The sequence below is a fragment of the Balaenoptera physalus genome, assembly GCF_965194825.1.
Source record: "Balaenoptera physalus genome assembly, chromosome: 9".
Taxonomy (NCBI): Eukaryota; Metazoa; Chordata; class Mammalia; order Artiodactyla; family Balaenopteridae; genus Balaenoptera; species Balaenoptera physalus.
The window spans coordinates 42,677,420-42,703,916 of NC_138888.1; the positions used below are offsets into that span (position 1 = coordinate 42,677,420).

General features: G+C 38.3%; 2 protein-coding genes across 8 annotated transcripts in view; one reads left to right on the plus strand and one right to left on the minus strand.

Moving 5' to 3' along the window:
• Window positions 1–26,497, plus strand: part of CEP85L (centrosomal protein 85L) — a 212,696-nt gene that overhangs the window by 29,624 nt on the left and 156,575 nt on the right. For all 7 annotated transcript variants that reach the window (XM_082474597.1, XM_082474593.1, XM_082474598.1 and 4 more), the window contains one exon: window positions 26,379–26,487. In XM_082474597.1, the coding sequence (XP_082330723.1) occupies window positions 26,406–26,487 (82 nt within the window). In that variant the 5' untranslated portion in view covers window positions 26,379–26,405. Of the gene's footprint in view, window positions 1–26,378; window positions 26,488–26,497 lie in introns of those variants that run through there.
• LOC309666887 (uncharacterized protein) overlaps window positions 1–26,497 on the minus strand; it is a 41,729-nt gene that overhangs the window by 738 nt on the left and 14,494 nt on the right. The window lies entirely within an intron of this gene.

Genomic DNA, 26,497 nt, shown 5'->3' on the forward strand with positions numbered 1-26,497 from the left:
AACTTCATTATCTTTCCCAGCCTAGCTTTCTCTCTTTACTGCCTACCACTGCCCTGGCCCATATTATATGCTTAAGTCATCTTGTTCAAGCTTTTGTTTCTATCAGATGACAACCTGAGGCCCAAAGAGGCTAAACAGTTTGCTTAAAACCACATTCCTTGTTAGTGGATATCTTAGATCTGTTCTCAGTACATCATCTCTTCTCTCATTTTATTTGTTCCTATTTCTGGAAGGTTTTTTGAGTTCGTCTTCAAATTCATTGATTTGATTTGTGGCATTTTCCTATTTTGCTCTTTGCTGCTTTCATTGCTTTTTTTTTTTTTTTACTTTTACAGTCCTATTCTTATTTCTAAAGCAATCGCTCCTAATTTCAAATAGTTCCCATTTTAAATATGTAATATTTTTTAAAGTGACAGCTTTATTGAGATGAAATTCACATATCATAAAATTCACTCTTTTAAAGTGTACAATCTGGTGGGCTTTACGATATTCATAGAGTTGTGCAATCTTTCCTACTGTCTAATTTCAGAACATTTTCATTATTCCCCAAAGAAACCTTATTTACTTACTAAAAATCACTTCCTATTTCCCCTACCTGCCACCCAGCCCCTGGCAACCACTGATCTGCTGTTTTTATGGATTTGTCTATGCTGGGACATTTTACATAAATAGAAGCATAAAATATGTGGTCTTTTGTGTCTGATTTTTTTCACTTAGCACGTTCTCAAGGTTCATCAGTGTTGTGGTATGTGTCAGTACTCCATTCTTTTATTGCTGAATAATATTTCCGTGTGTGTGTATAATTTTGTTTATCCATTCATCAGGTGATGGACATTTGTGTTATTTCCATTTTTTGGCTATTATGAATAATGTTGGTCTGAACATTTCTGTTTAGGGTATTGTGCAAACATATGTTTTTATTTCTCTTGGGTATATTTCATTTCTCTAGGAGTGGAATTTCTGGGTGATATGATAGCTCAATGTTCAACTTTTTGAGGTACTGGCAAACTGTTTTCCAAGATGGCGGTACCATTTTACACTCCAACCAGCAATATATGAAAATTCTACTTACTCCACATCCTCACCAATACTTTTTACTGTTTGTCTTTTTTATTACAGCCATCCTACTGGGTGTGAAGTGGTATCTCATCATGGTTTCATTTTCCTAATAACTAATATTGTTGAGCATCTTTTCAGATACTTATTGACCATTTGTCTATCTTATCTGGAGAAATGTCTATTCAGATGATTTAAAAATTAATTATTTGTCTTTTTATTGTTTAGTTGTAAGAGTTCTGGATACAAATTCCTTACCAGTTATATGGTTTGCTAATACTTTCTCACATTCCCTGGGTTGCCCCTTCACTTTCTCCAGGTTTCTTTTGAAGCACAAAGTTTTTACTTTTGATGAAGTCCAATTTATCTGTTTTTGTCTTTTTTGTTTGTGCTTTTGGCATCAGATCTAAGAACCATTGCCTAATTCAAGGTCACAAATATTTGTGCCCATGTTTTAAGAATTTTATACTTTTAGCTTTTTTAAAAAAAATTAATTTATTTATCTTTTGGCTGCGTTGGGTCTTCTTTGCTGCACGCAGGCTTTCTCTAGTTGCGGCGAGCAGGGGCTACTCCTCGTTGTGGAGCGTGGGCTCTAGGCACGTAGGCTTCAGTAGTTGTGGCACACGGGCTCAGTAGTTGTGGCACACGGGCTTCGTTGATCTGCAGCATGTGGGACCTTCCCAGACCAGGGCTCTCGAACCCATGTCCCCTGCAATGGCAGGTGGATTCTTAACCACTGCGCCATCAGGGAAGTCCCTATACTTTTAGCTTCTACAATTAGGTCTATGATTTATTTTGTGCTAAATTTTGCATATAACGTGTACATGGTGTGATGTTCTTTTGCATCTTGTTGATAGCCCAGCATCTTTTCCTGGGTTTTAGAGTTTGCTAAAGTTTTTTGTTTGTTTTATTTGTATTATTAACTGTTCGTGGATGGGGTCATTTATGTTTACACCTCTGGTTAATCTCCTTTTATAGATTAAAACTGATGCTTTTAATCTAGAAGATGGTTCTTTCTGCTTGTTCATTTTTATGACTGTGTTCATCTCCATAGATGAAGTTCACAATTTTCAGAATAGTTTGAGGGTCCTATTCAAATATTAGGTGCAGACAATGGGAGAAGGGAAAAATTAAGATTTTTCACAGTTCTACTTTAATAAGTTGGATTCCAGGTATCTGCTGGAGTAGGGGAAGAGTTACAGCAAGAGGGGGCAGGGTCAGAGACTACCACTGTGTCACAGAATTCTTGTTTTCTTATGGCTCATCTCAGTATATGAAGGGTAAGCTGGGATGTCCTGGGATATTGCTCTTTGTGGACTCTAGCATTGAATGTTCTTCCTATAGATGTTGGTAGGATTGGTATTTGTCCCTCCCTAACTGCCCTATATCTCACATTTACCTCTAGACACAGAACACTTTAATAGCGAGCCCTTAAGGTTTATACCAAGTGCCAATTCTTATTTCCCCCCTTTTTATACCCCTTTGGATATTCAATAGAAGTTAAAACATGTAAACTTAGATCAGTGTCTTGCATCAGAACCCTTCTTTCAGCTTCTGATTTGGCTCTGCTCATTACTGATTATTCTTGGCTTCCATCTACTGACCCACATTAGTTCAGCATCCTACTCTCATCACCCTGAATGGTTATTTTCTGTTTTTTGCTGGTGTTTCCTATACTTGTCCTGCCCTAGCCACCAGCCCCCTGACCTTGGTGACTGATTTATTTCTTGATGTTTTAGAGCAATAAACTACAATTAGAGATCAGATTGTGCTTCTGCCAGAGGTCCCGAGTATTTCCACGTTGCCTCACCTTTCTTCATTCTTAGAGTGAACCCCAGTTACACCTGAGGTAACCAAGTCCTTGTAATGTATAAGCGCCTAACACCCATAGGAGCTTCTGAAAGATTTTGAAGTACCTTATTCATCTTTATATTGCCAATGGCACTTAGCATCACGTATGTACACAGTAGGTGCTCAACAAATATTTAAAAATTCACTTGAATAATTAATAGAATAACATGTCAATTTCTTAGTAAATAAAAAACTTCTCTAATTCTAACAGCTTGAAGATAGTTTTTTTTTTAAATTTTTATTTATTTATTTATTTTTGGCTGCGTTGGGTCTTTGTTGCTGCGTGTGGGCTTTCTCTAGTTGCAGTGAGCAGGGGCTACTCTTGGTTGCGGTGCGCGGGCTTCTCATTGTGGTGGCTTCCCTTGTTGCGGAGCATGGGCTCTAGGCACACGGGCTTCAGTAATTGTGGCATGTGGGCTCAGTAGTTGTGGCTTGTGGGCTCTAGAGCGCAGGCTCAGTAGTTGTGGCGCACGGGCTTAGTTGCTCCACGGCATGTGGGATCTTCCCGGACCAGGGCTTGAACCCATGCCCCCTGCATTGGCAGGTGGATTCCCAACCACTGTGCCACCAGGGAAGCCCCTGAAGATAGTTTTTCATCCTTACATTTATTTTGATGGTGGATTTGAAATGGTACAAATGGATATCAGTACTTTTTAAACAATACCTTCCTAGAGATAGTTTAGAGTAGAGAAATACCATAGTCTCAATAAGTTTTAACAATGAAAGAGTTGACAGATCAGTGGTGTAATTATACTTTTATCTCCATTGTACTAATTGAAATTAGTACTTTTATTATTAATAGTAGTTTAAAATATATATATATTCTCAATTCAGTTCCGAAAAGGATTTAAGGTAGTTGACATAAACATATACAGTATAACAATACCTAATGTAATAACAATAGTAAGTTATAAGGAAAGCAAAGAGAGAGAAAATGGGTGTAGGAAAAAAAGATAAAACCAGGAGAGAGGTTAGTAAACAAAATGTATGTTGCAAGGTCACCTACATGTACTTGCTTGTGGAAGGCTACATATTTGGTTCTGACTTTTGCAAGCAGTATCAAGAGGGCTCACAACCAGTTACAGAACTAGTGTCCATAGATTCAAACAAATTGCTTGGGATAAATACAATTTCTCCAGTTACTGAAACCAGAAAGAAATTTCTCCACAAGGTCATCATAAAGACGACACTGTAAGTTATAATGATCACCATCCTTATAGTCAACACAGCACACTTTTGTAGAAGTCATTTCTCAGTATAGGCTAGGAACACAGAGTTCTTTACACAGAAGGTTCAGTAGACTAAATTTAAGTTGTGCAGTGCTTTTAGCACTGACAGTAACCCTGCTGGTTGTCCTAATGAGGAGAACACTTCCATGGTCAAGTTAAATGGCATGATGCCTCTAATGCAGCTCAATAGCCTTGAAGAAATTTTCAGATCAGTGGGCATATTGTTGGATAAATACACCAAAAAAGTCAAAAGAGCAAGAGGTCTATGGTATTAGTCAGATTTCTGCTGCAGTAGTGCTGCGTAACAGCCAGCCACAAATTTTAGAGGCTTAAAACAGCAGATGCTTGGGGTTTTTTTTGTTTTTTTTGTTTTTTTAATATTTCACTTTCACATTTTTTCTTTTTTTTTTTTGAATTTTATTTTATTTATTTTTTTATACAGCAGGTTCTTATTAGTTATCCATTTTATACATATTAGTGTATATATGTCAATCCCAATCTCCTGTTTTTCTTGCTCAAGGTTTGGTCAGCTCCACATCTCCTCATTTTTGAGTCAGTGGCTAGCCAGTAGATTACAGAAGCAAAGAAATGCTAAAGCCAAAGACAGGCATGTGTAAAGCCTCTGCTTGCATCACATCTGCTAACTTCAGTTGCCAAAGCAAGTCACATGGTCAAGCCCAATATGGTCAGTGAGGAAATATACTCTGCCTACTCTGGTGGGAGGTGCTGCAGAGCCACTTGACAGATGCCGTGTAATTCCACATCAGGGAGGGACAATCCAATTACCATCACCATAATTCTGTTTGCTATACGCCTTCACATTTCACTTCCCATTTCAGACCTCTAAGGATCATACAGCATTGGATTAGTAAGGAAATTTAAAGGTTGTCTAGTATGATCCTTTTTGTTTTAAATATGAATTATCTGGGGCACAGAGAGACTATAAGATTTGCCTATAAGTCAGTTCAAAGCTCTGCTATGTGAAACTAAATGTTGTACCGCTGACTTTCCTCTCTACATTCCACTTCCAAACCCCAGCTCTACGTGGAATTAAATGAGTTTAGTTCATGAGATAAATCTAGGATTAAGGACCTAAACTTCAGTCTCCGGAGATAAAAGCCTAGACTGGCTGCAGATGTAAAGAGTTTTGATAGTACACTGAAGGGAGACCTTAAATTCTAGGTTCTGACTTTAAAAAATTGGTTTCTCATAGGGTTTTTCTAATGAAAATATTTACAGACTCTGAGTTGTTATTTAAAAATAGGTAATGTTTCCAGAAGGAAATGTTTAGTTTCTTTCCCAGTTGCTTTCCATTGTCTCCATGTTTTATCTGACAAAGAATCAAATGTAAGTAAGGGCAAGGGGGAGGGGAGGTAGACTGAATGGAAGATTGCCAGAGATGGAGGAAAGCTATAAAACAGGTCATGTTCAAGCTGACTTTTGTTTTTTAAGTTTCCCTAATGTCCTCCTTAAGGTAAATCACCAGTGGGTATGTGCTTGGCTTACTCCTCAAAAGCAGATCTGAGCTGGTAAGCACGCTGAAATGCACTGGAGTCGGGTTTGTTTTGAGAGAAGGGAACAGCTGTTCCTCCGGAGTCCTCAGCAGACGTGGAGCCTATCCATTACCTCAGTGTTCCTACATGCATTGCTTACAGCCCTTTCTGTGTTCTGTTTACTGTGCCAATTTTGTTGGTCAGCGTGACCGGATATTACTTTTTTTTAAAAAGAGATACTTAATAGTTAATATAGTATTTGTTATTAATGTCCTGTCCAAGTTTGAAAGTTTCTTTAACATTTCATGGTTGTACTTCTAGTTTGCTTACTTCTGTGAATCGACACTTCTAGCAAGAAACTTGACCCCTGTAGATGATATTATCTTGGAGGAATGTAGGGCTAGGCTAGAGAGTAGTTTTTCTGAGAATCAGTGATCTGACCACACATAAGAAACAAAGCCAGGTAAGAAGCAGCCATTCAACATGAAAAACAGAGCGATAATTTAGCTGTACAACATTAAAAAAGAGGCACAGGAAAAGATACAAAATATGCTTTAAAATAATTATTTCCTATCCTAATATTGTTCTGTTCCCTTTATTTTACCCTCGAACAGATGGTCCCCAAGTTTTCAAGTAGGATCCCATTTTTAAGATGAAAAAATTTCACAGAGCCCCACATAACAGTAAAATTGTAGTTTTAGTAGAATTTGATTGAGACAGTACATTAGGACAAAGCACATTGTTATGAATTCAGTAATGCTTTTAATTAAAATCATGCTTTATTGAACAAAAGAGCATCTACATTCATTTGAAGAATAGGCATACATATCAATGCAAGCCAACTTATTCAGGGTACAGATATAAGCATACTTCATGAAAGTATGTGGGTCTCCCTGTAATAATTATAAAGATTGGCAGATATCCATGGCTCATAGTTTGGCATCTAAACTTTGTTCTCCATTTTTATGCCTGTCAGTTTTGGAAGCTGTCCTATTTAATGACATCATTGGTCTCCCGTCTACACAGGCACTGCATATTCTTACTAGTTGGATTAATCAGGACATAAGAAAATGAACTGAGCCTTGTCTTTCTAAAAGACTGGAGTTTAGGACCTTTTTTTGTGTGTTTTTCAATCTACTATATGTTTCCTTGAGGAAATCAGTATCTTTGAGATATTGATATATCTTTTACCTTTTGCAAAATTAAGGATGGGGGCTGGGGAGATACTTGTTCTGCCCAACTCAACAGATACTGTGAGGTTCAAATTAGATTATGTAGCACCTAATTATATAAGCAATCAATGATAGCTGGCCAGTCAGTATTTGAGTAGAATCTTCCCGTTTAGAACCTAGTTCTTAGCTGTTGCAGTACTAGGAATGCGTAGTTCATCCAGAGTTACCTTGGCCTGGGTGACTGCCATGCTCCCCAGACTCACAGTGGCTTGTGGACAGAACGCAGAAGGTCTGCACAGTGGACTCAGCTGAGAGCGGTGACTTAGTTTTAAGATTCACCATGGCCTTTTCAGTGAATCATATAATCTCTGAGCCTCAGTTCCTTATGAATAGAGAAATGGACCAAAATCTCAAAGGTATTCACTTTTTGCAGTGGGGCTCTTTTTTTTTCCTAAATGAAATCTAATTGCAAAACTCCAATGTATAAACCAGACAAAAAACAACACACAATTTTCACATGCAGTTTAAAACTTTCACTGTTTGCCATTGAGGCCCTAGGAGTACACCTTGAAAACCACTGATTTAGTTCACATTTAAGATCCAGCTCTAAATGAAGATGCCCGCTTATTAAAGTGAGAGATGTTCCTTCCCAAAGAATTGCTAGTGGTCATCTCCATGAGACATCTAGCCCTGATGGTCATGTCCACTCAGGAAATCAAACCTTAGATCAGAACTTTGAGCATAAAATTAATCAAAGCAAGTTCTCTATTTTTTTTCTTTTTTTGGCCGGGCTGTGTGGCTTGTGGGATTTTAGTTCCCTGACCAGGGATTGAACCCCGGGCCCTTGGCAGTGAAAGAGCTGAGTCCTAACCACTGGACCGCTATGGAATTCGCCACAAGTTATCTATTCTTGAGGAATAGTTCTATCAATCAGTGGTTGACCTAGCTTAATGCCCTTCTTCATGCTAATAATTTTTTTTTTTTCTCTAAAGAACTAGGCAGGGAAATCTAGAATCTCAGCACCATTCCCCATAGATCAGTGTTGGAAGAAACCTTACCCTTTAACTTGCCTTTTTATGTCTCCATGTAGATCTCCATACTCCTGACATGACTGTCCTCCTAACATTCAAAATATGCATCATAGACTCCAGGATGAGAACTTTTCAGGTCATCGTATGTTTGAACACACCTGAGCCAGGCTCTGCCTTGTGCATTTCCTATGTTTGAGGGTTTGCTACCATTGGAGATAGAGTCATTTCTCTTTCCTCCAAGGAGTAATTCTTAGACATTCTGTTTATACACTGATGTGAAATACGACTCTCTATAGATTCAAACATCATCAAATGTGTAACTGTTTGATGAATGAGTCATATTACAGCATGCTCTAGACTACAAGTTCCCCATAAGATTCTGAGCTACTGCAGGATATGTTTCTGTCTGCTCAGCGCCTAACAGGACCTGAGGTACTAAGGACACTCGATAAATCTTGAATGACTGACTAAATGAATTAAGTGAATTTATGGCAACTCATTAAGCAGGAAAAGACTGAATTACTTTATTATTTTCAAAAGCAGCAATTATAAAGTTTATAACTCAGTTTGTCACTGAACAAATCTAGTTTGTACCTTCAGACCCCAACAATGCGCCCCTGCATTGTCCCAGCTTCAGAAAACTTGAGTTTCTTTCTTTTTTTTTTTGGCCGCGCTCCATGGCTTATGGGATCTTAGTTCCCCGACCAGGGATCGAACCTGCACCCTTGGCAGTGAAAGCGTGGAGTCCTAACCACTGGACTGCCAGGGAATTTCCCAGAAAACTTGAGTTTCTAAACCACACTGATGCCATTTTCAGGGTGCAGATTGAACTGTCATCCAGTATCTGCCCCCATTTCCAGCCACTGAAAGAACTGCAAGGAGCTAGAGCATGAGGCTGGCCGCTGATGAGGGAACCAAAGCGACTACCTGGGTTCTAATCCCGGCCTTTGTTTGCTATGTGACTTTGCTAAGTTACTTACTATCTCTGTATCTATGACATGGATATTAGTTAATGTGAGGATTTCATGAGTTGATGCACCTAAAGCTCTTGGAACAGAGCCAGGCATGTTGTAAACATTCAGTAAGTACTGACTTTCATATATTCATCCTGGTTTAGTGGAAGGAGCATAAGCTTTGAGTTAGTCAAGACAGGCTTTTAATTCATGCTCTGGCTGTTTTTCTTGTGTAATCATTTAATCTCACTTAACTTGTTTCATCTTGTGTAAAATGTGAATAATAACATAGTGGTGAGGGGAAAATGCTATTTAAAACTACAGCAGACAACAGCCTTCAGATTCCTAAGACTCTAAATTTAGGAAAACACCTTGATGAGCCTACTTTGTATATGAAGGAGGAAGCCCCAGGCAGAGAACTAAATTGCTTTGCCTGATAAAGTAAGAATTTTGAGCATTCCAGAATTTGAGATGAAAGCACCGACCCCAGGAAGGAAAGAAGTCCAGCAAAAGAGCCAAAAACCTGGGGCTCTACTTGGGGCAAGAGACTTAATATTCAACGTTGACTTGTTACTTGGCACCGCAATGGACCATTCCTTACCTTTTCACCAGAATATAAATAGATGTTTGTTGCACAAGCAATCATGTGTGGGTGATACTTTGGGAAGTGAAGAAATTGGGATGATGTGTTTGTGATATTGGGGAAAGCAGTACAGTAGAAGGGAATGAAAACACAAGAGGGATGTAGAGGTGAGATGAAGAAATTTGGCCTGGGTAGGAAAACAGAATGTGAGGTCAGGAAGAGAAACCTGAAAAAGTGGGGAAAACCAGCAGATTTCTCACCAGTGCGAGACAGCAATCAAGTACTTTTACTTTACACTGATCTTAAAAGATTTTAAAAATGAAAACAAACAAACAAACAAAAAAACCCAAGAGTCAGTTAAAGAAACTAAGTACCCTGGCATTTGTGCTACACACTCACCAGGATTTTTATGACAATTAGTGTTAATGGATGTAGACTCCTAGCACAAAGTAATCATTCTATAAATGATAACTATCATCCATTCACCTTGTTAATTCATACATTATTCGGTGACTATTTATCAAACCCAAGGAAGCTGGGCAAAGAGCAGCTGGTATATGTTGGGGGCAGTGGAGCATACAGGTTCATTCATTTTACCTAACATCCCTCCTCCTACTCCCCACACCTCTACCCCTGGCCTCTGTCTTTCTGCACAAGAAAATACACTCCCTGAGCCTTCAGGAGGGCCAGGGCTGTGCCCCTCCGGGAGCATAGGCAGGCTTGTGTGATTAGAAAAGATTTTTCCTCTGTCATGTTCATGTAAGAGAATGCTTATACAATGAAAGTTTAAAACTTATTTCATTAATCAACTCAGCTAAGGTAAGAGGGACAAGCAGGGTTTTAAAAACATGGAGTTATTTTACCTATGATCCATTTTCCACTAAATGACTACCAAGATAGTTGGAACACAAGAGTAGGTAACGGCTTTGTTTTCCCAAGATGTAGTCATTGTGATTATTTTTAGATGAAACATTTGAAGCCAGAAGCACAACTCATAATAATGTTGCTGTGATTCTATAACCAGTTGTTTTGTGGAATTAATTCAACCATGACAACTTTAAGGTCACCATACTTGCCAAAAAAAAACCCTGCGGATACAAACTGAAAATAAAATATTCCATGACAAGAAGTGCTGTTTCCTATGATTATCTCACATCTTTCTACTTTCGAAGCTTGCACACCCTCCTCCCTTAGGCCCTTTCCTAGTTCTCAGCTCTTACCCTGCTCTACCAATTACTGAACCCCCAGACAGCCCCTCCTTCAGGAAGCATTCCTAAAGACCCCAGCCTGATGAGCGCCCCTTGCTCTGAACTACTGCACTGATTGTGGATGGTCTACAACCTTCCTTAGAACTCCTCATTCTCTCCCTTGAATTTTAGTTCATTTTCAAATATATCTCATTATTTCCAAAGCTAGGTTTTTACTATGTAACAATTTTGCATTATAAAAACCATATGTCAGAGATAAATATTATCAAAAATTTGTAAGAGAGAGTAAAGAAAAATATTCATAATCTCATCATCTTAACACTAATTCTGTACTCATCATTTTAGGGTGTTTTTTCCTAAACTTTTTTCTCTGCTTATTTTTTTCACTGATTTAATTCCAGTGGTGATGCAATTTCATATTTTGACTTTTTTCAACTAATGTTACATCACCACCATTATGCCAATTGCTATAAGCCTTCATAAATATTACTTTAAAGCCTGCATAATATTGACTGTTGTTAAAATTTTAGATTGTTAATTACAGTCCACTATTATAAATGATACTGCAGTTGACATATTTATGCATATAGTTTTTTCAGCATGTGTATTCATTGTGTACGTGCATGCGTATTTTGATATTTTTTTCTTAGGATAGTATCCCAAAGGAAGATTACTGAAACAAAGAGTATGATTATTTTTATGGTTTTAGAAACATATTGCCAAATTGGTTTCCAGAGTTGGACCAATTTGTATCACCAGAAACATATGAGAATATCAGTTTCTCCAGATTTTCCCCAGAATTATTTTCTTAATTATTTAATCTTCATATAAACAAAATAAAATGACGTTAGTTCACTTTTAATTTTTTACTATGAATTATTTAAAACACACAGAAAAGTATGGAGAAAAATATTAATCCATAGCCCTGGTTTATCAAATCTTAACACATTTTCATATTTTTACTAGTTTTATAAAAATAAAGTATTACATACATGGTTGAAGTCTTTGTGTACCCCCTTCCCAATTTTACTCCCTAACCCCCCTCTACAGAGACAAATGGAATTGGATGTTTATCATTCCTTTGCATTTCCATTTCCATATCTTTTAACTGTTAAATCTTTGATTACTAATGAATTTAAACTCTTTCCTATGGCATAGCTCATAGGAAAGTTCTTAGGTCCTAGAGTCAGGTAGAACTGGCTTTGAATTCCTGCTCTGCTTCTCGCTCTTCATGTCTCTTTGGACCTCTCTGTGCCACGGTTTACTCATCTAGAAAATGGAGATATAACCATTCCTACTATTCTCTATGTTGTCATGAAGATTAAATGCTACAGTTCAGGCAAAATTCTTGGCACAGTGCTCGGCACTCAATACTACCTTTCATTATTGCTCTAGTTTCTCTTTTGGATTGCTTGCTCCTTGTCCTTCTTAAAAAGATTAGCTTACCTACAACTTGTGAAACACTTTATCAAACATGATCCTGTTTACTCCGCATGACAGCTTTATGAGGTAGTATTGCAGTGATCCCGTTTGATAAATGAGGAAACTGAGCTCGAAAGGTCCAGGGCCATCAGGGAACAGAGCTGTGTCTGTACTCGCATCTCTGGTAGTTGGCACCTTACATTGTGCACTTCTGTGCTGCAGTACCATCACCTCTGAAAGTTAACAAGCCGTTTCATGATATAATATTACTGGCCTATGAGGTAGTTTTAGCACTGTTCTTTAAGATAATCATTATAGATAGATCCCAGTTTCTTTCTCTATTTATAATTGTTTTCTTTTTCTATGTTCTCTAAATATTCTATAAGAAATATTTATTGCTTCTATAAAACTAGATATACTTTTAAGTGCAACAAAAAACGTTACCAGTTATATAATATAATTATATTTACATTGTTAGAGATTTAAGATCTCTAAGTTTGGTATTACTTTTCTCTGCTTTTTTTTTTAATAAGACAAAGTAAAGATCTTATGCAATTTCTGCGTCCAAATTTCAGTCCATGAATGCATTAATCCTAAGCCTTCTAACTAAAATAACCCCATAATGATCCTGAGTGTTTAACAGTTAGCTGCAGTAAGATTAAAATTTTATGACTTATAAAAATTTAATTTTAAAGGAAAAATAATGTCTTATTAAAATGTATTTATAAACTACATTTCATGAAACCTTATTTTTTATTTTTTTCCCAAGGAACAGTAAAAAGTGCCCTGGGTATAGATTATAATCTACTCTGGCATGCATTAATAGAACACATTAATAAATATCAGTTCTATTTATATAACTCTTAAACTACAAGAACATTTTTTAAGATGACATTTTATGGTAATCATATTTTTCTCAGTTCTCATATTTCGCTCATTTTTTTCTTTGAACATTCTGATCTCTCACATTGAGTGACATTCTTCTTATCATATTTAAGAAAACCAGGGGGGGAAAAAAAAAAAAAGAAAACCTGGGACTTCCCTGGTGGCGCAGTAGTTAAGAATCCGCCTGCCAATGCAGGGGACACGGGTTCGATCCCTGGTCCGGGAAGATCCCACATGCTGCGGAGCAACTAAGCCCGTGAGCCACAACTGCTGAGCCTGCGCTCTAGAGGCCCCGAGCCACAACTACTGAGCCCACATGCTGCAACTACTGAAGCCCGCGCGCCTAGAGCCCATGCTCTGCAACAGGAGAAGCCACTGCAATGAGAAGCCCGAGCACCGCAACAAAGAGTAGCTCCCCCTCACTGCAACGAGAGAAAGCCCGGGTGCAGCAATGAAGACCCAACGCAGCCAAAAAATTAAAAAATAAATAAATAAATTTATTGAAAAAAAGAAAAAAGAAGAAAGAAAACCAGATTTAGATAACCCAAGAGGGGAGGGAGTTAATGAGGCAGTTACAGGCAACGTGACAAAGCCCCCGGGGCATGGTAGACTGAGGGACCCTTAATGGCAACTAGAGGAGCAGAGAGCATCTCAAGACTCAGGAAAAGTGTGAGTTATGGACACGATCACGCAAAGGCTATTTACTGAACTAAATACTAAAGTATTTTGAAAAGATATAGATCCCGCCAACCTAAATACAGTGTTTGTTTTGGTTTTATTCCAATATGGGAATAATCTGGCTCTTTTTTTCCTCCCAGAAACCACAGGGTTCAGGTAAGTGGCTGAAGTATGGGTTACTGGGAGTCTATAAAAACCATCACTTTATAAATGACAGTCTACCCCTCACCTGGCAATCTGACAATTCTCCCAGCTACTCACTGGAGCAATGCTCTGGGTCTGGCCTTTTGCCAGTATGTGAAAAGGGATCAAGGCACACGCGCTTCGCTGTGGCTCCCACTGTAGGTCTCCTTCAGCAGAACTTCTCCAGGAGCCGGCAGTCACCTCAGCAGAAAGCCACCTTGTAGCTGAGAAAGTTCACCTCTTACTGGAGACTGTATTAGCAGGAGAATGCCCATACACACCATAACATTCTAAGGGAATTCATTATAAGCCCCTAGATGAAAATACAACAGAAAAACTACAGTGCCTGGTATCGGTTTCCCGTGTAGCCTGTAGGTACTTACAGGGTGATAACTACCTACGCCCTGGAAACACGGAGATATACACACTCACCTGCTGAGTCTCATTTCCTCTAAGAAATGTTAAGCAATCTGTCCTAAGAGATGGTATGGAGGGAGATGAAAATTCCTTTAAAAAAATGATATGGTAAAACCCAAACTCAAACCCAGAGCAAAAGTTGCATTGCTCTTCTATACTTCGATTTTCTAGAAACAGCTTCAGGCAAGAGGCTCAGGAGCTGGGTGAATTCAGGGGCCATTTTAGGGCAAGCTGGGTGGGATTAGATGTTCCAGTCTGCACCGTTCTCCTAAGCCTGCTGTGATCTGAAACTTAGCTCTTGGGCCTGGGCCAGAACCAGGCTGACATTCAAGGGTGAGCAAAGAAGGCAGCCTTCAGGCAACTGCTGTGCAGAATTCTCTGGATAATGCCTTTGGCTCTGTTCTCCCCAACGCTGGTCAAATGCCCCCAATCCATCCCCTGCCTCCTTAGTGTCACTACAGGTGCCTCCTGCTGAAATCTTACACCTTTTTAAGACAATGAAAATAAATCCTACCGCTATCTCTAACTTTTGGTCTCACTCAGTTGAAAACGGTTATCTTTCAGTGATTGTCACAGTGTAGATAACTTGCCCAATTTTACTAAGGCTAAAGTTTGCTCATAACTTCATTAGGAGATTATCTGTAATGGAAGAAAAAAGTACCTAATTATTTAATATAAAGATTTATATAATATCCCAATTAGGAAAATGTCATATAAATTTACGTATATCATATATATATCTTTTGTAATTTATTTTGTCATCATTCATAATATATATATGAGGAGTGTGAATTTAATTTTAGATGCTTTGTTCATTGTTAATTCATCTCAGATTCTCTGTGAGTACTTATGATAATGAATATTTGATGTTCAGGTGGCTTTTCTGTGCTTTCATTTGCAATTTTGCAGTTCAGTAATTGGCGATTAAAGATGCAGAGAACATTTTTAAAAAGTCTCAGTCACTGTAATAAAAGTACAAATTGGTTATTCTAGGTTTTTAAAAACTTTTAAGTCTTACTGGGTTGTAAGAAAAGTCTATAAGAAGTTATTCCTTCTGAATTCAGTTTTAGGTAGTATGTTAAAATAGATGCCCCAAATATAACATTATAAGAAATTAGAAATGTTTAAGAAATATCTTGACTATGGCTCAAAGTAGAGAAAAAAGTAGACCAATTTTAATGAATTAATTTTAATTAAGTTAGTCTAGATATGTCCAAATATAAGGTGATCCCCATGTTTTTTGACACATTTTCAAAAATGTGTCCCAAGTTTGGGACAACTTGACGTGTTAAAATTTTGAGATATTAGTGAAATGGTTAAATGTCAACACAATATTGTTGCTTAACAATAACACAAGATATGTTCCTTTTTCCCACTTTCACATTTAATATGTATTTTTAATCACTACAATGTAGTAATTATTGTAGTACATTTTATGTTTTAAATTTATCTTTTTAAAAAAAATACAGATTCCCGATTTTATAGATTGAATTTACATCAAGCTAGATGACTTCTCCGATCAGTCTGTTGTTGATCAAAATAAAGTAAGAGAGTGATCCATAATATTAGAGACTTGTAAGGACTGGAGCACAACGTGACTCCATCTTTTCTGAGAGCTAATTTGGGTTAAAACCCCCAAACAACCCACACCTTATAGATATCTATGTATGTTTACGAAACAGAAAATTCAAAAGCTATAAAGGGTCATAGTGAAGTAAGCCAAACTTTCATACCTGTCCCTACTTTTTCCTGCTCTACTTAGGTACTCAACAAATATTTACTAAATGAGTAAGTAATGAACATTTATATACTATCTTCTTTCAGTTTTTTAGTATGTATTATTTTTACAATCAGAAAAAAATAACAAAGATAAGAAATTAGTTCCCCCATAAATCCGGAATTTATAGCTAGACTTGTCTTTTATTTTCTGAATATATTATAATACTTGTTAAAATTCCATTGAAATTTTAGCTAAAATGTCCACTCTTTAAATCAGCCCAGGTCACTCTAGGGATTGTTTTAGTGATATTAGCTCTATTTACAGTTCCAGAGATCCCTACACATTCTTCCATTGTGTAAGCAATACGGGGAAAATTCTTTGGAATGAAAACTTAACCAAAGTTAACAGAGCTATTGAATTGAATACTACCTACTACCTAGAAGTAACAAAGCTACTGTGAAAACTGTCTTAATGTTTTAAAATTATTTGAGTAGTGAAGTTGTAACAAATTAATTACTCTTAATTCGCTAATTAAATCCTGTGGACCTCAATGAACTCAACAAGTTGCACAAGTTTGTAGTCTGCTTCTGGAAGCACTTTGGAAAGCGGCAAACGTGTCCAACTGGGGCAGCAGCTGCCAGGACCACCCCAGGCAGGACTATTGAGGACTTTGTCCCATGAGTTTCATGTGTGCCCAAGTGGCATTCTGAGTCCACTCAAACCTGTTGTTTCTCTCAATCCTGCCTTCCTCTGCTGTTCAAAATGTAAGGTGCTTATTTATCTATACCATTGTCCGGTGTCAGTCCGTGCTGCTCTGTGCTGCCTTTCTGGTAACTCATCCTCGGTTGACAGTCCTCAGAAACATTTTCATCATGCTCTAAGAACCCCCATTTTACTATTTACAACAAACAGATACATAGATGAAAATCTAACTCTTTTATATCTTTATCTTCACGTATTGTTTCAGTTGGGTTCTCTGGGAAGCAGATGCTAAAATGGAGTTAGGAGTGTAAGACGTTTATTGGAGGGTAACACCTGTGAAAGATAAAAGGGGCAGGAAATAGGATTGGAAAGGAAAGGCTCAGACCACAATGCATATAGATGAGGTCTCAGTCAATCCAATGAGGAGCTAGAGGACAAAGACTGATGATTAGAAGGGCTCTGCACTGGAAAGCCTGGCAGGCCCCAGTATCTCTGCCGTGCTCAGCCATTGGCTGGGGCTCTGCGACAAAAGAGAGGCCTCCAAAGCTAAGGCAGATCCCGCAGGTGCTAACCGCTTGTGGACTGAATGTCCTTGTGGATGAACATCAAGGTCTTTCCTGAAGGGAAATCAGAGAGAAGCAATTCCAGTGCTACCTCATAGATTGAATTCCTCCACTGCCCCACCTCTGAAATCTGAAACTCCAACATGCTACCCGTTCACCCCAATGCCCTATCTTTCCACCATTCGCTCCCTTACTCTCATTATATCTGCTGTTTGATTTCATGTGAAACTTCCACTCCCTTACTCCCTGAACCTTCTCTCAACATTTCACCCTTTCTTGACATCACTGCTTTCTCCAGATAGGCTAGACCCAGTTCCCCATCACTTCATCCATGCTCCAGCCAGTATCCTTAAATTCTTTGCCCCTTTTCCCTAAGTGCCCACAATGCAAAATCGTGTTTATCCATCTGCCTTCTTTATTCCTATACTCAAAATGATGGCCTCAGCTAAAGAAAATCATACAATACTACAGATTAATGGCACATGGTTTCCAGTCTTAGCTGAAGCCTAAACACTACACAGAAATCCTATAATTAGGTACTTCCTTCTCACATGGCACCAGAAGAAAAATCTTATAATATTTGTTTTGCAACATGTTAAAGAGCATGATGGGGAAAGCTCCTTAGCTTAGATTTGAATTGTGGCTCTTTACTGCCTATGTGGCCTTATTTAACTTCTAGGTCTTTTTTCCCCAGTCTTTTTTTTTTCTAAAGATTTAATTTTATTTATTTTTGGCTGCGTTGGGTCTTTGTTGCTGCACGCAGGCTTTCTCTAATTGTGGCGAGCGGGGGCTGCTCTTCGTTGTGGTGCGTGGGCTTCTCATTGCGGTGGCTTCTCTTGTTGTGGAGTACGGGCTCTAGGCACACAGGCTTCAGTAGTTGTGGTGCATGGGCTCAGTAGTTGTGGCTCGCGGGCTCTAGAGTGCAGGCTCAGTAGTTGTGGTGCACGGGCTTAGTTGCTCCGCCGCATGTGGGATCTTCCCGGACCAGGGATCGAACCTGTGTTCCCTGCATTGGCAGGCGGATTCTTATCCACTGCGCCACTGGGGAAGTCCCTTCTCAATCTTTAAAATGGAGCTAATATTAACAGTTGATGGCAGATTGTTTTCAGGATTACATAAAATATTTAATCAGTTTAGTGAAAATTCTCAAACCATTGAGAATATATACCCTCAGCTTTTTCCCCACTAACTGCTACCAAGTGAACTCTATTGAAAACTCCTCTTTCCACTGAGTACATCCCAATCCAATTTCATAACAGTCTGGACGTTTTGTTATTAAACCAGTCCTCTTCTCCACTAGTGCAGGTTAGATAGGAAACTGTGTGTGTGTGTCTTTAGTGAAGGCATGATCAGCTTTCTTGAACTCCACACTTCCCTCCTTCCACATATCCATTTGGTGTTTGAAAAGGAAGACAGGTAGGGAAGAATTTGTTTCTTTATAGTTTGTCAAGGTTGCTGTCCCCTTTCATTGTAAATGACCTTGAATCTTTTCTGAGGCTCAGTATGACCAGGTGGTGACCATAATAAGTTCCACTGACAAAGATGTCAGTCCTCAGCAGTTCCAGTAAACATTGATGGTCCCTGGAAGACTAAACTTTATCTTTTGGTTTAATTTCATCCTTCACAGCCTCACCGCCCACCCATAGGACTGCTCCATTATTCAGTGATCCATATCTTACCTACTTTCTCATTAGCCATTGCAACCCAACTCTGTAGCCAAAGGTATAGGTGGGATTCATTTTCTGTATCTCCCAGGAATCAGGGACTTGAGATGAGGTATCCTCACACTCCACCTCTCTACAAATGACCCAATTTCGTTCCTTTTTAATGGCTGAGTAATATTCCATTGGGTATATGTACCACATCTTCTTTATCCATTTGTCTGTCGATAGGCATTTAGGTTGCTTCCATGACCTGGCTATTGTAAATAGTGCTGCAATGAACATTGGGATTCATGTGTCTTTTTGAATTATGGTTTTCTCTGGGTAAATGCCCAGTAGTGGCATTACTGGGTCATATAGTAATTCTATTTTTAGTTTTTTAAGGAACTCCATACTGTTCTCCATAGTGGCTGTATCAATTTACATTCCCACCAACAGTGCAAGAGGGTTCCCTTTTCTCCACACCCTCGCCAGCATTTGTTGTTTGTAGATTTTCTGATGATACCCATCCTAACTGGTGTGAGGTGATACCTCATTGTAGTTTTGATTTGCATTTCTCTAATAATTAGTGATGTTGAGCAGCTTTTCATGTGCCTCTTGGCCATCTGTATGTCCTCTTTGGAGAAATGTCTATTTAGGTCTTCTGCCCATTTTTTAAATTGGGTTGTTGTTTTTTTAATATTGAGCTGCATGAGCTGTTTATATATTTTGGAGATTAATCCTTTGTCCGTTGATTCTTTTGCAAATATTTTCTCCCATTCTGAGGGTTGTCTTTTCGTCTTATTTACAGTTTCCTTTGCTGTGCCAAAGCTTTTAAGTTTCATTAGGTCCCGTTTGTTTATTTTTGTTTTTATTTCCATTTCTCTAGGAGGTGGATCAAAAAAGATCTTGCTGTGATTTATGTCAAAGAGTGTTCTTCCTATGTTTTCCTCTAAGAGTTTTATAGCGTCCGGTCTTACATTTAGGTCTCTAATCCATTTTGAGTTCATTTTTGTGTATCGTGTTAGGGGGTGTTCTAATTTCACTCTTTTACATGAAGCTGTCCAGTTTTCCCAGCACTACTTATTGAAGAGACTGTCCTTTCTCCATTGTATATCCTTGCCTCCTTTGTCATAGATTAGTTGACCATATGTGCGTGGGTTTATCTCTGGGCTTTCTGTCCTGTCCCATTGATCTATATTTCTGTTTTTGTGCCAGTACCATATTGTCTTGATTACTGTAGCTTTGTAGTATAGTCTGAAGTCAGGGAGTCTGCTTCCTCCAGCTCTGTTTTTTTCCCTCAAGGTTGCTTTGGCTATTCGAGGTGTTTTCTGTCTCCATACAAATTTTAAGATTTTTTGTTCTAGTTCTGTAAAAAATGCCATTGGTAATTTGAAAGGGGTTGCATCGAATCTGTAGATTGCTTTGGGTAGTATAGTCATTTTCACAATATTGATTCTTCCAATCCTAGTACATGGTATATCTCTCCATCTGTTTGTGTCATCTTTGATTTCTTTCATCAATGTCTTATAGTTTTCTGACTACAGGTCTTTTACCTCCTTAAGTAGTTTTGTCCCTAGATATTTTATTCTTTTGTTGCAATGGTGAATGGGATTGTTTCCTTAATTTCTCTTTCTGATCTTTCATTGTTAGTGTATAGAAATGCAAGAGATTTCTGTGTATTTTGTATCCTGCAACTTTACCAAATTCATTGATTAGCTCTAGTAGTTTTCTGGTGGCATCTTTAGGATTCTCTATGTACAGTATCATGTCATCTGCAAATAGTGACAGTTTTACTTCTACTTTTCCAATTTGTATTCCTTTTTCTTCTCTGATTGCTATGGTTAGGACTTCCAAAACTATGTTGAATAACAGTGGAGAGAGTGGACATCCTTGTCTTGTTCCTGATCTTAGAGGAAATGCTTTCAGTTTTTCACCATTGAGAATGATGTTTGCTGCGGGTTTGTCATATATGGCCTTTATTATGTTGATGTAGGTTCCCTCTATGCCCATTTTCTGGAGAGTTTTTATCATAAATGGGTGTTGAATTTTGTCAAAAGCTTTTTCTGCATCAATTGAGATGATCATATGGTTTTTATTCTTCAATTTGTTAATACAATGTATCAGATTGATTGATTTGCGTGTATTGAAGAATCCTTGCATCCCTGGGATAAATCTCACTTGATCATGGTGTATGATCCTTTTAATGTGTTGTTGGATTCTGTTTGCTAGTATTTTGTTGAGGATTTTTGCATCTATATTCATCAGTGATATTGGTCTGTAATTTTCTTTTTTCGTAGAATCTTTGTCTGGTTTTGGCATGAAGGTGATGGTTGCCTCATAGAATGAGTTTGGGAGTGTTCCCTCCTCTGCAATTTTTTGGAAGAGTTTGAGAAGGATGGTGTTAGCTCTTCTCTAAATGTTTGATAGAATTCACCTGTGAAGCCATCTGGTCCTGGACTTTTATTTGTTGGAAGATTTTTAATCACAGTTTCAATTTCATTGCTTGTGATTGCTCTGTTCATATTTTCTATTTCTTCCTGGTTCAGCCTTGAAAGGTTATACCTTTCTAAGAATTTGTCCATTTCTTCCAGGTTGTCCATTTTATTGGCATAGAGTTGCTTGTAGTAGTCTCTTATAATGTTTTGTAGTTCTGTGGTGTTTGTTGTAACTTCTCCTTTTTCATTCCTAATTTTATTGATTTGAGTCCTCTCCCTCTTTTTCTCGATGAGTCTGGCTAATGGTTTATCAATTTTTTTTATCTTCTCAAAGAACCAGGTTTTAGTTTTATTGATCTTTGCTATTGTTTTCTTTGTTTCTATTTCATTTATTTATGCTCTGATCTTTATGATTTCTTTCCTTCTGCTAACTTTGGGTTTTGTTTGTTCTTTCTCTAGTTCCTTTAGGTGTAAGGTTAGAGTGTTTACTTGAGATTTTTCTTGTTTCTTTAGGTAGGCTTGTATAGCTATAAACTTCCCTCTTAGAACTGCTTTTGCTGCATCCCAAGGGTTTGGGATTGTTGTGTTATCGTTGTCATTTGTCTCTAGGTATTTTTTGATTTCCTCTTTGATTTCTTCAGTGATCTCTTGGTTATTTAGTAATGTATTGTTTATCCTCCATCTGTTTGTGTTTTTTACGTTTTTTTCCCTGCAATTTATTTCTAAGCTTATAGCGTTGTGGTCGGAAAAGATGCTTGATATGATTTCAATTTTCTTAAATTTACCAAGGCTTGATTTGTGACCCAAGATGTGATCTGTCCTGGAGAATGTTCCATGTGCACTTCAGAAGTGTAATCTGCTGTTTTCGGATGGAATGTCCTATAAATATCAATTAAATCTATCTGGTCTATTGTGTCATTTAAAGCTTGGGTTTCCTTATTAATTTTCTGTCTGGATGATCTGTCCATTGGTGTAAGTGAGGTGTTAAAGTCCCCCACTATTATTGTGTTAGTGCCGATTTCCTCTTTTATAGCTGTTAGCATTTGCCTTATGTATTGAGGTGCTTCTATGTTGGGTGCATATATATTTATAATTGTTATATCTTCTTCTTGGATTGATCCCTGGATCATTATATAGTGTCCTTCCTTGTCTCTTGGAACATTCTTTATTTTAAAGTCTATTTTATCTGATATGAGTATTGCTACTCCAGCTTTGTTCTGATTTCCATTGCATGGAATATCTTTTCCATCCCTTCACTTTCAGTCTGTATGTGTCCCTAGGTCTGAAGTGGGTCTCTTGTAGACAGCATATATATGGGTCTTGTTTTTGTATCCATTTAGCGAGCCTGTGTCTTTTGGTTGGAGCATTTAATCCATTCACATTTAAGGTCATTATTGATATGTATGTTCCTATTACCATTTTCTTAATTGTTTTGGGTTTGTTTTTGTAGGTCCTTTTCTTCTCTTGTGTTTCCCACTTAAAGAAGTTCCTTTAGCATTTGTTGTAGAGCTGGTTTGGTGGTGCTGAATTCTCTTAGCTTTTGCTTATCTGTAAAGCTTTTGATTTCTCCCTCGAACCTGAATGAGATCCTTGCTGGGTAGAGTAATCTTGGTTGTAGGTTCTTCCCTTTCATCACTTTAAATATATCGTGCCACTCCCTTCTGGCTTGTAGAGCTTCTGATGAGAAATCAGCTGTTAACCTTATGGGAGTTTCCTTGTATGTTGTCATTTTTCCCTTGTTGCTTTTAATAATTTTTCTGTCTTTAATTTTTGTCAATTTGATTATTGTATGTCTCGGTGTGTTTCTCCTTGGATTTATCCTGCCTGGGACTCTCAGCGCTTCCTGGACTTGGGTGGCTATTTCCTTTCCCATGTTAGGGAAGTTTTCGACTATAATCTCTTCAAATATTTTTTTGGTTCTTTCTCTCTCTCTTCTCCTTCTGGGACCCCTATAATGCGAATGTAGGTGCATTTAATGTTGTCCCAGAGGTCTCTTAGGCTGTCTTCATTTCTATTCATTCTTTTTTCTTTATTCTGTTCTGTGACAGTGATTTCCACCATTCTGTCTTCCAGGTCACTTATCCATTCTTCTGCCTTGGTTATTCTGCTATTGATTCCTTCTAGTGTATTTTTCATTTCAGTTATTGTATTGTTCATCTCTGTTTGTTTGTTTTTTAATTCTTCTAGGTGTTTGTTAAACATTTCTTGCATCTTCTCGATCTTTGCCTCCATTCCTTTTCCAAGGTCCTGGATCATCTTCACTATCATTATTCTGAATTCTTTTTCAGAAGGTTGCCTATTTCCACTTCATTTAGCTGTTTTTCTGGGGTTTTATCTTGTTTCTTCATCTGGTACATAGTCCTCTGCCTTTTCATTTTGTCTATCTGTGAATGTGGTTTTTGTTCCACAGGCTGCAGGACTGTAGTTCTTCTTGCTTCTGCTGTCTGCCCTCTGGTGGGTGAGGCTATCTAAGAGGCTTGTGGGTGCTTCCTGATGGGAAGGACTGCTGGTAGGTAGAGCTGGGTGTTGCTTGGGCGGGCAGAGCTCAGTCAAACTTTAATCCGCTTGTCTGCTGATGGGTGGGTTCCCTCCTTGTTGGTTGTTTGGTCTGAGGCGACCCAGCACTGGAGCATACAGGCTCTTTGGTGGGGCTAATGGCGGAATGTGGGAGGGCTCACACCAAGGAGTACTTCCTAGAACTTCTGCTGCCAGTGTCCTTGTTCCCGCATGAGCCACAGCCACCCCCCGCCTCTGCAGGAGACCCTCGAACACTAGCAGGTAAGTCTGGTTCAGTCTCCTATGGGGTCACTGCTCCTTCTCCCTGGGCCCTGATATGCACACTACTTTGCATGTGCCCTCCAAGAGTGGAGTCTCTGTTTCACCCAGTCCTGCTGAAGTCCTGTAATCAAATCCCGCTAAACTTCAAAGTTTGATTTTCTGGGAATTCCTCCTCCCGTTGCTGGACCCCCAGGTTGGGAAGCCTGACGTGGGGCTCAGAACCTTCACTCCAGTGGGTGGACATCTGTGGTATAGTTGTTCTACAGTTTGTGAGTCACCCACCCAACGGTTATGGGATTTGATTTTATTGTGATTGTGCCTCTACCATCTCACTGTGGCTTCTCCTTTGTCTTTGGATGTGGGGTATCTTTTCTTGGTGAGATCCAGTGTCTTCCTGTCGATGACTGTTCAGCAGTTAGTTGTGATTCCGGTGCCCTCACAAGAGGGAGGGAGCACACGTCCTTGTACTCCACCATCTTGAACCAATCTCCTCTAATGTTAAAATATCACTTTTACCCATCGTTATATCACTCTTCAGTTCTCTGGTTGTCGTTTGCCAATATGATAAATTTACATAAGAAAAATACATGTAAGATAGTTCAACTTAATCAGTTCAGAGATTCATATCCAAAGAATTTAAGATTTATGAATGCAACATTTATTTTTCATTTTCAAATAATGTATATATATATATTTAAATTAATTAATTAATTAATTTATGGCTGTGTTGGGTCTTCGTTTCTGTGTGAGGGCTTTCTCTAGTTGTGGCAAGCAGGGGCCACTCTTCATCGCGGTGCGCGGGCCTCTCACTATCGCGGCCTCTCTTGTTGCGGAGCACAGGCTCCGGATGCGCAGGCTCAGTAATTGTGGCTCATGGGCCCAGCTGCTCCGCGGCATGTGGGATTTTCCCAGACCAGGGCTCGAACCCGTGTCCCCTGCATTGGCAGGCAGATTCTCAACCGCTGCGCCACCAGGGAAGCCCCCCAAATAATGTATATTTTTAATGCAGTATTTCAAATGAAGAGTTTAATATGGTTTGATGTTAACTATGGTGTTTTTAGTACTATTTTCCTCTTTTAAAGCCCTCTCCCAAAACATTAAGCATGTAAATTTCACCTAAGCAACTATGTATATATATACATATATACACACACACATATTTACACAGAAGCATACACAATCACTGTTTTCATTACTTACTTGTATTGTCTCTACTTATGAAAAATTACTAAAATATTGAAGTTCAGTAATAAATGTCTTAGCTTGTAAGATCCTCCTTATGGTCTTTACCTACTGTTACAATGAAACAAAAACATGCTGGTTTACAACATTGGGCTTAGTAATGGTTAGGTAGTCCTGTCTCTCAGTCTTGTGCCATGACTGATTTTACTCATTCTGAGAACCGTGGATACTGGGTGTGTCATGGATGTGGAGGGAAATCTCAGTTCAGTATACAGTTGACTCTTGAAAAATCGGGTTTGAACTGTGTGGGTTGACTTATATGCAGATTTTTTTCAATAGTAAATACTGCAGTACTACAGGATCCCTGGTTGGTTGAATCCTCGGATGTCAAACCATGGATACTGAAGAACCGGGGATTCGGAGTGACTATAAATTATACTCGAAAATGCCTACCACACAGAGGGTCGGCACCCCCTAACCCCTGTGTTGTTCAAGGATCAACTGTATATATATTCAGAATTCATATGATTAAAAAAAAGGATGGTTATAGTTTACCTCGTATACATAATATTCTTAGTATTTCAGTCATTTAAATTGTATTAGATCTCTATCCTCTCAAGTTTAATTAGTAGGAACACAAAACTTTTTATCTTTGGTGCCAACTTCCAAAATAGCAACATGTTTTTCTCTGCTTTTACTTTTATTTCAATAAGTATTGAAATATTTTACATAGTCTCAGCTTCACACATACTTTTTTGGTGTATATAGTGGCATGCCCTTCAGTTTGATAAAAACACGTAGAAAACCTGAGTACATGATTTTTTAAAAACACTGCTTAGAATTGAGTGGAAGTTGGCAGAGTTTTGGAATAACAATAAGTATATATTAAACTCACAAAGGATTGAGATATATCTGCAATAGTTCATACATTTCTTGGAACTGTGTAAAAAAAGTTTGGTATTTAATAAATGCTATACCTAATATGAGAGTATGGTAAGTATAAATGATGGAAAAAAAAGGATACTTTCATCTGGTTCTATAGCTTCTGATAATTCATTTAGAATTTACTTTTTTAGGTTTCTTTTTGAACCTATACTATGCATGCGTCATATTACATGAACTAATGTACATTTAAATCACAGAAAGGAACCAGTCACATTTTTTTTTCATGTTTCTGTCACTTTCTGTCCTTAGAAACAGTTGACCCTTGGCCAATCGCTCATGATTTGGAGAAATAAGTGGAACTCTACCCAGGGGACCCTAAATGTAAAACTGCAATCTGATAAATTACAAGACAGCTGTGGTAAGTGATA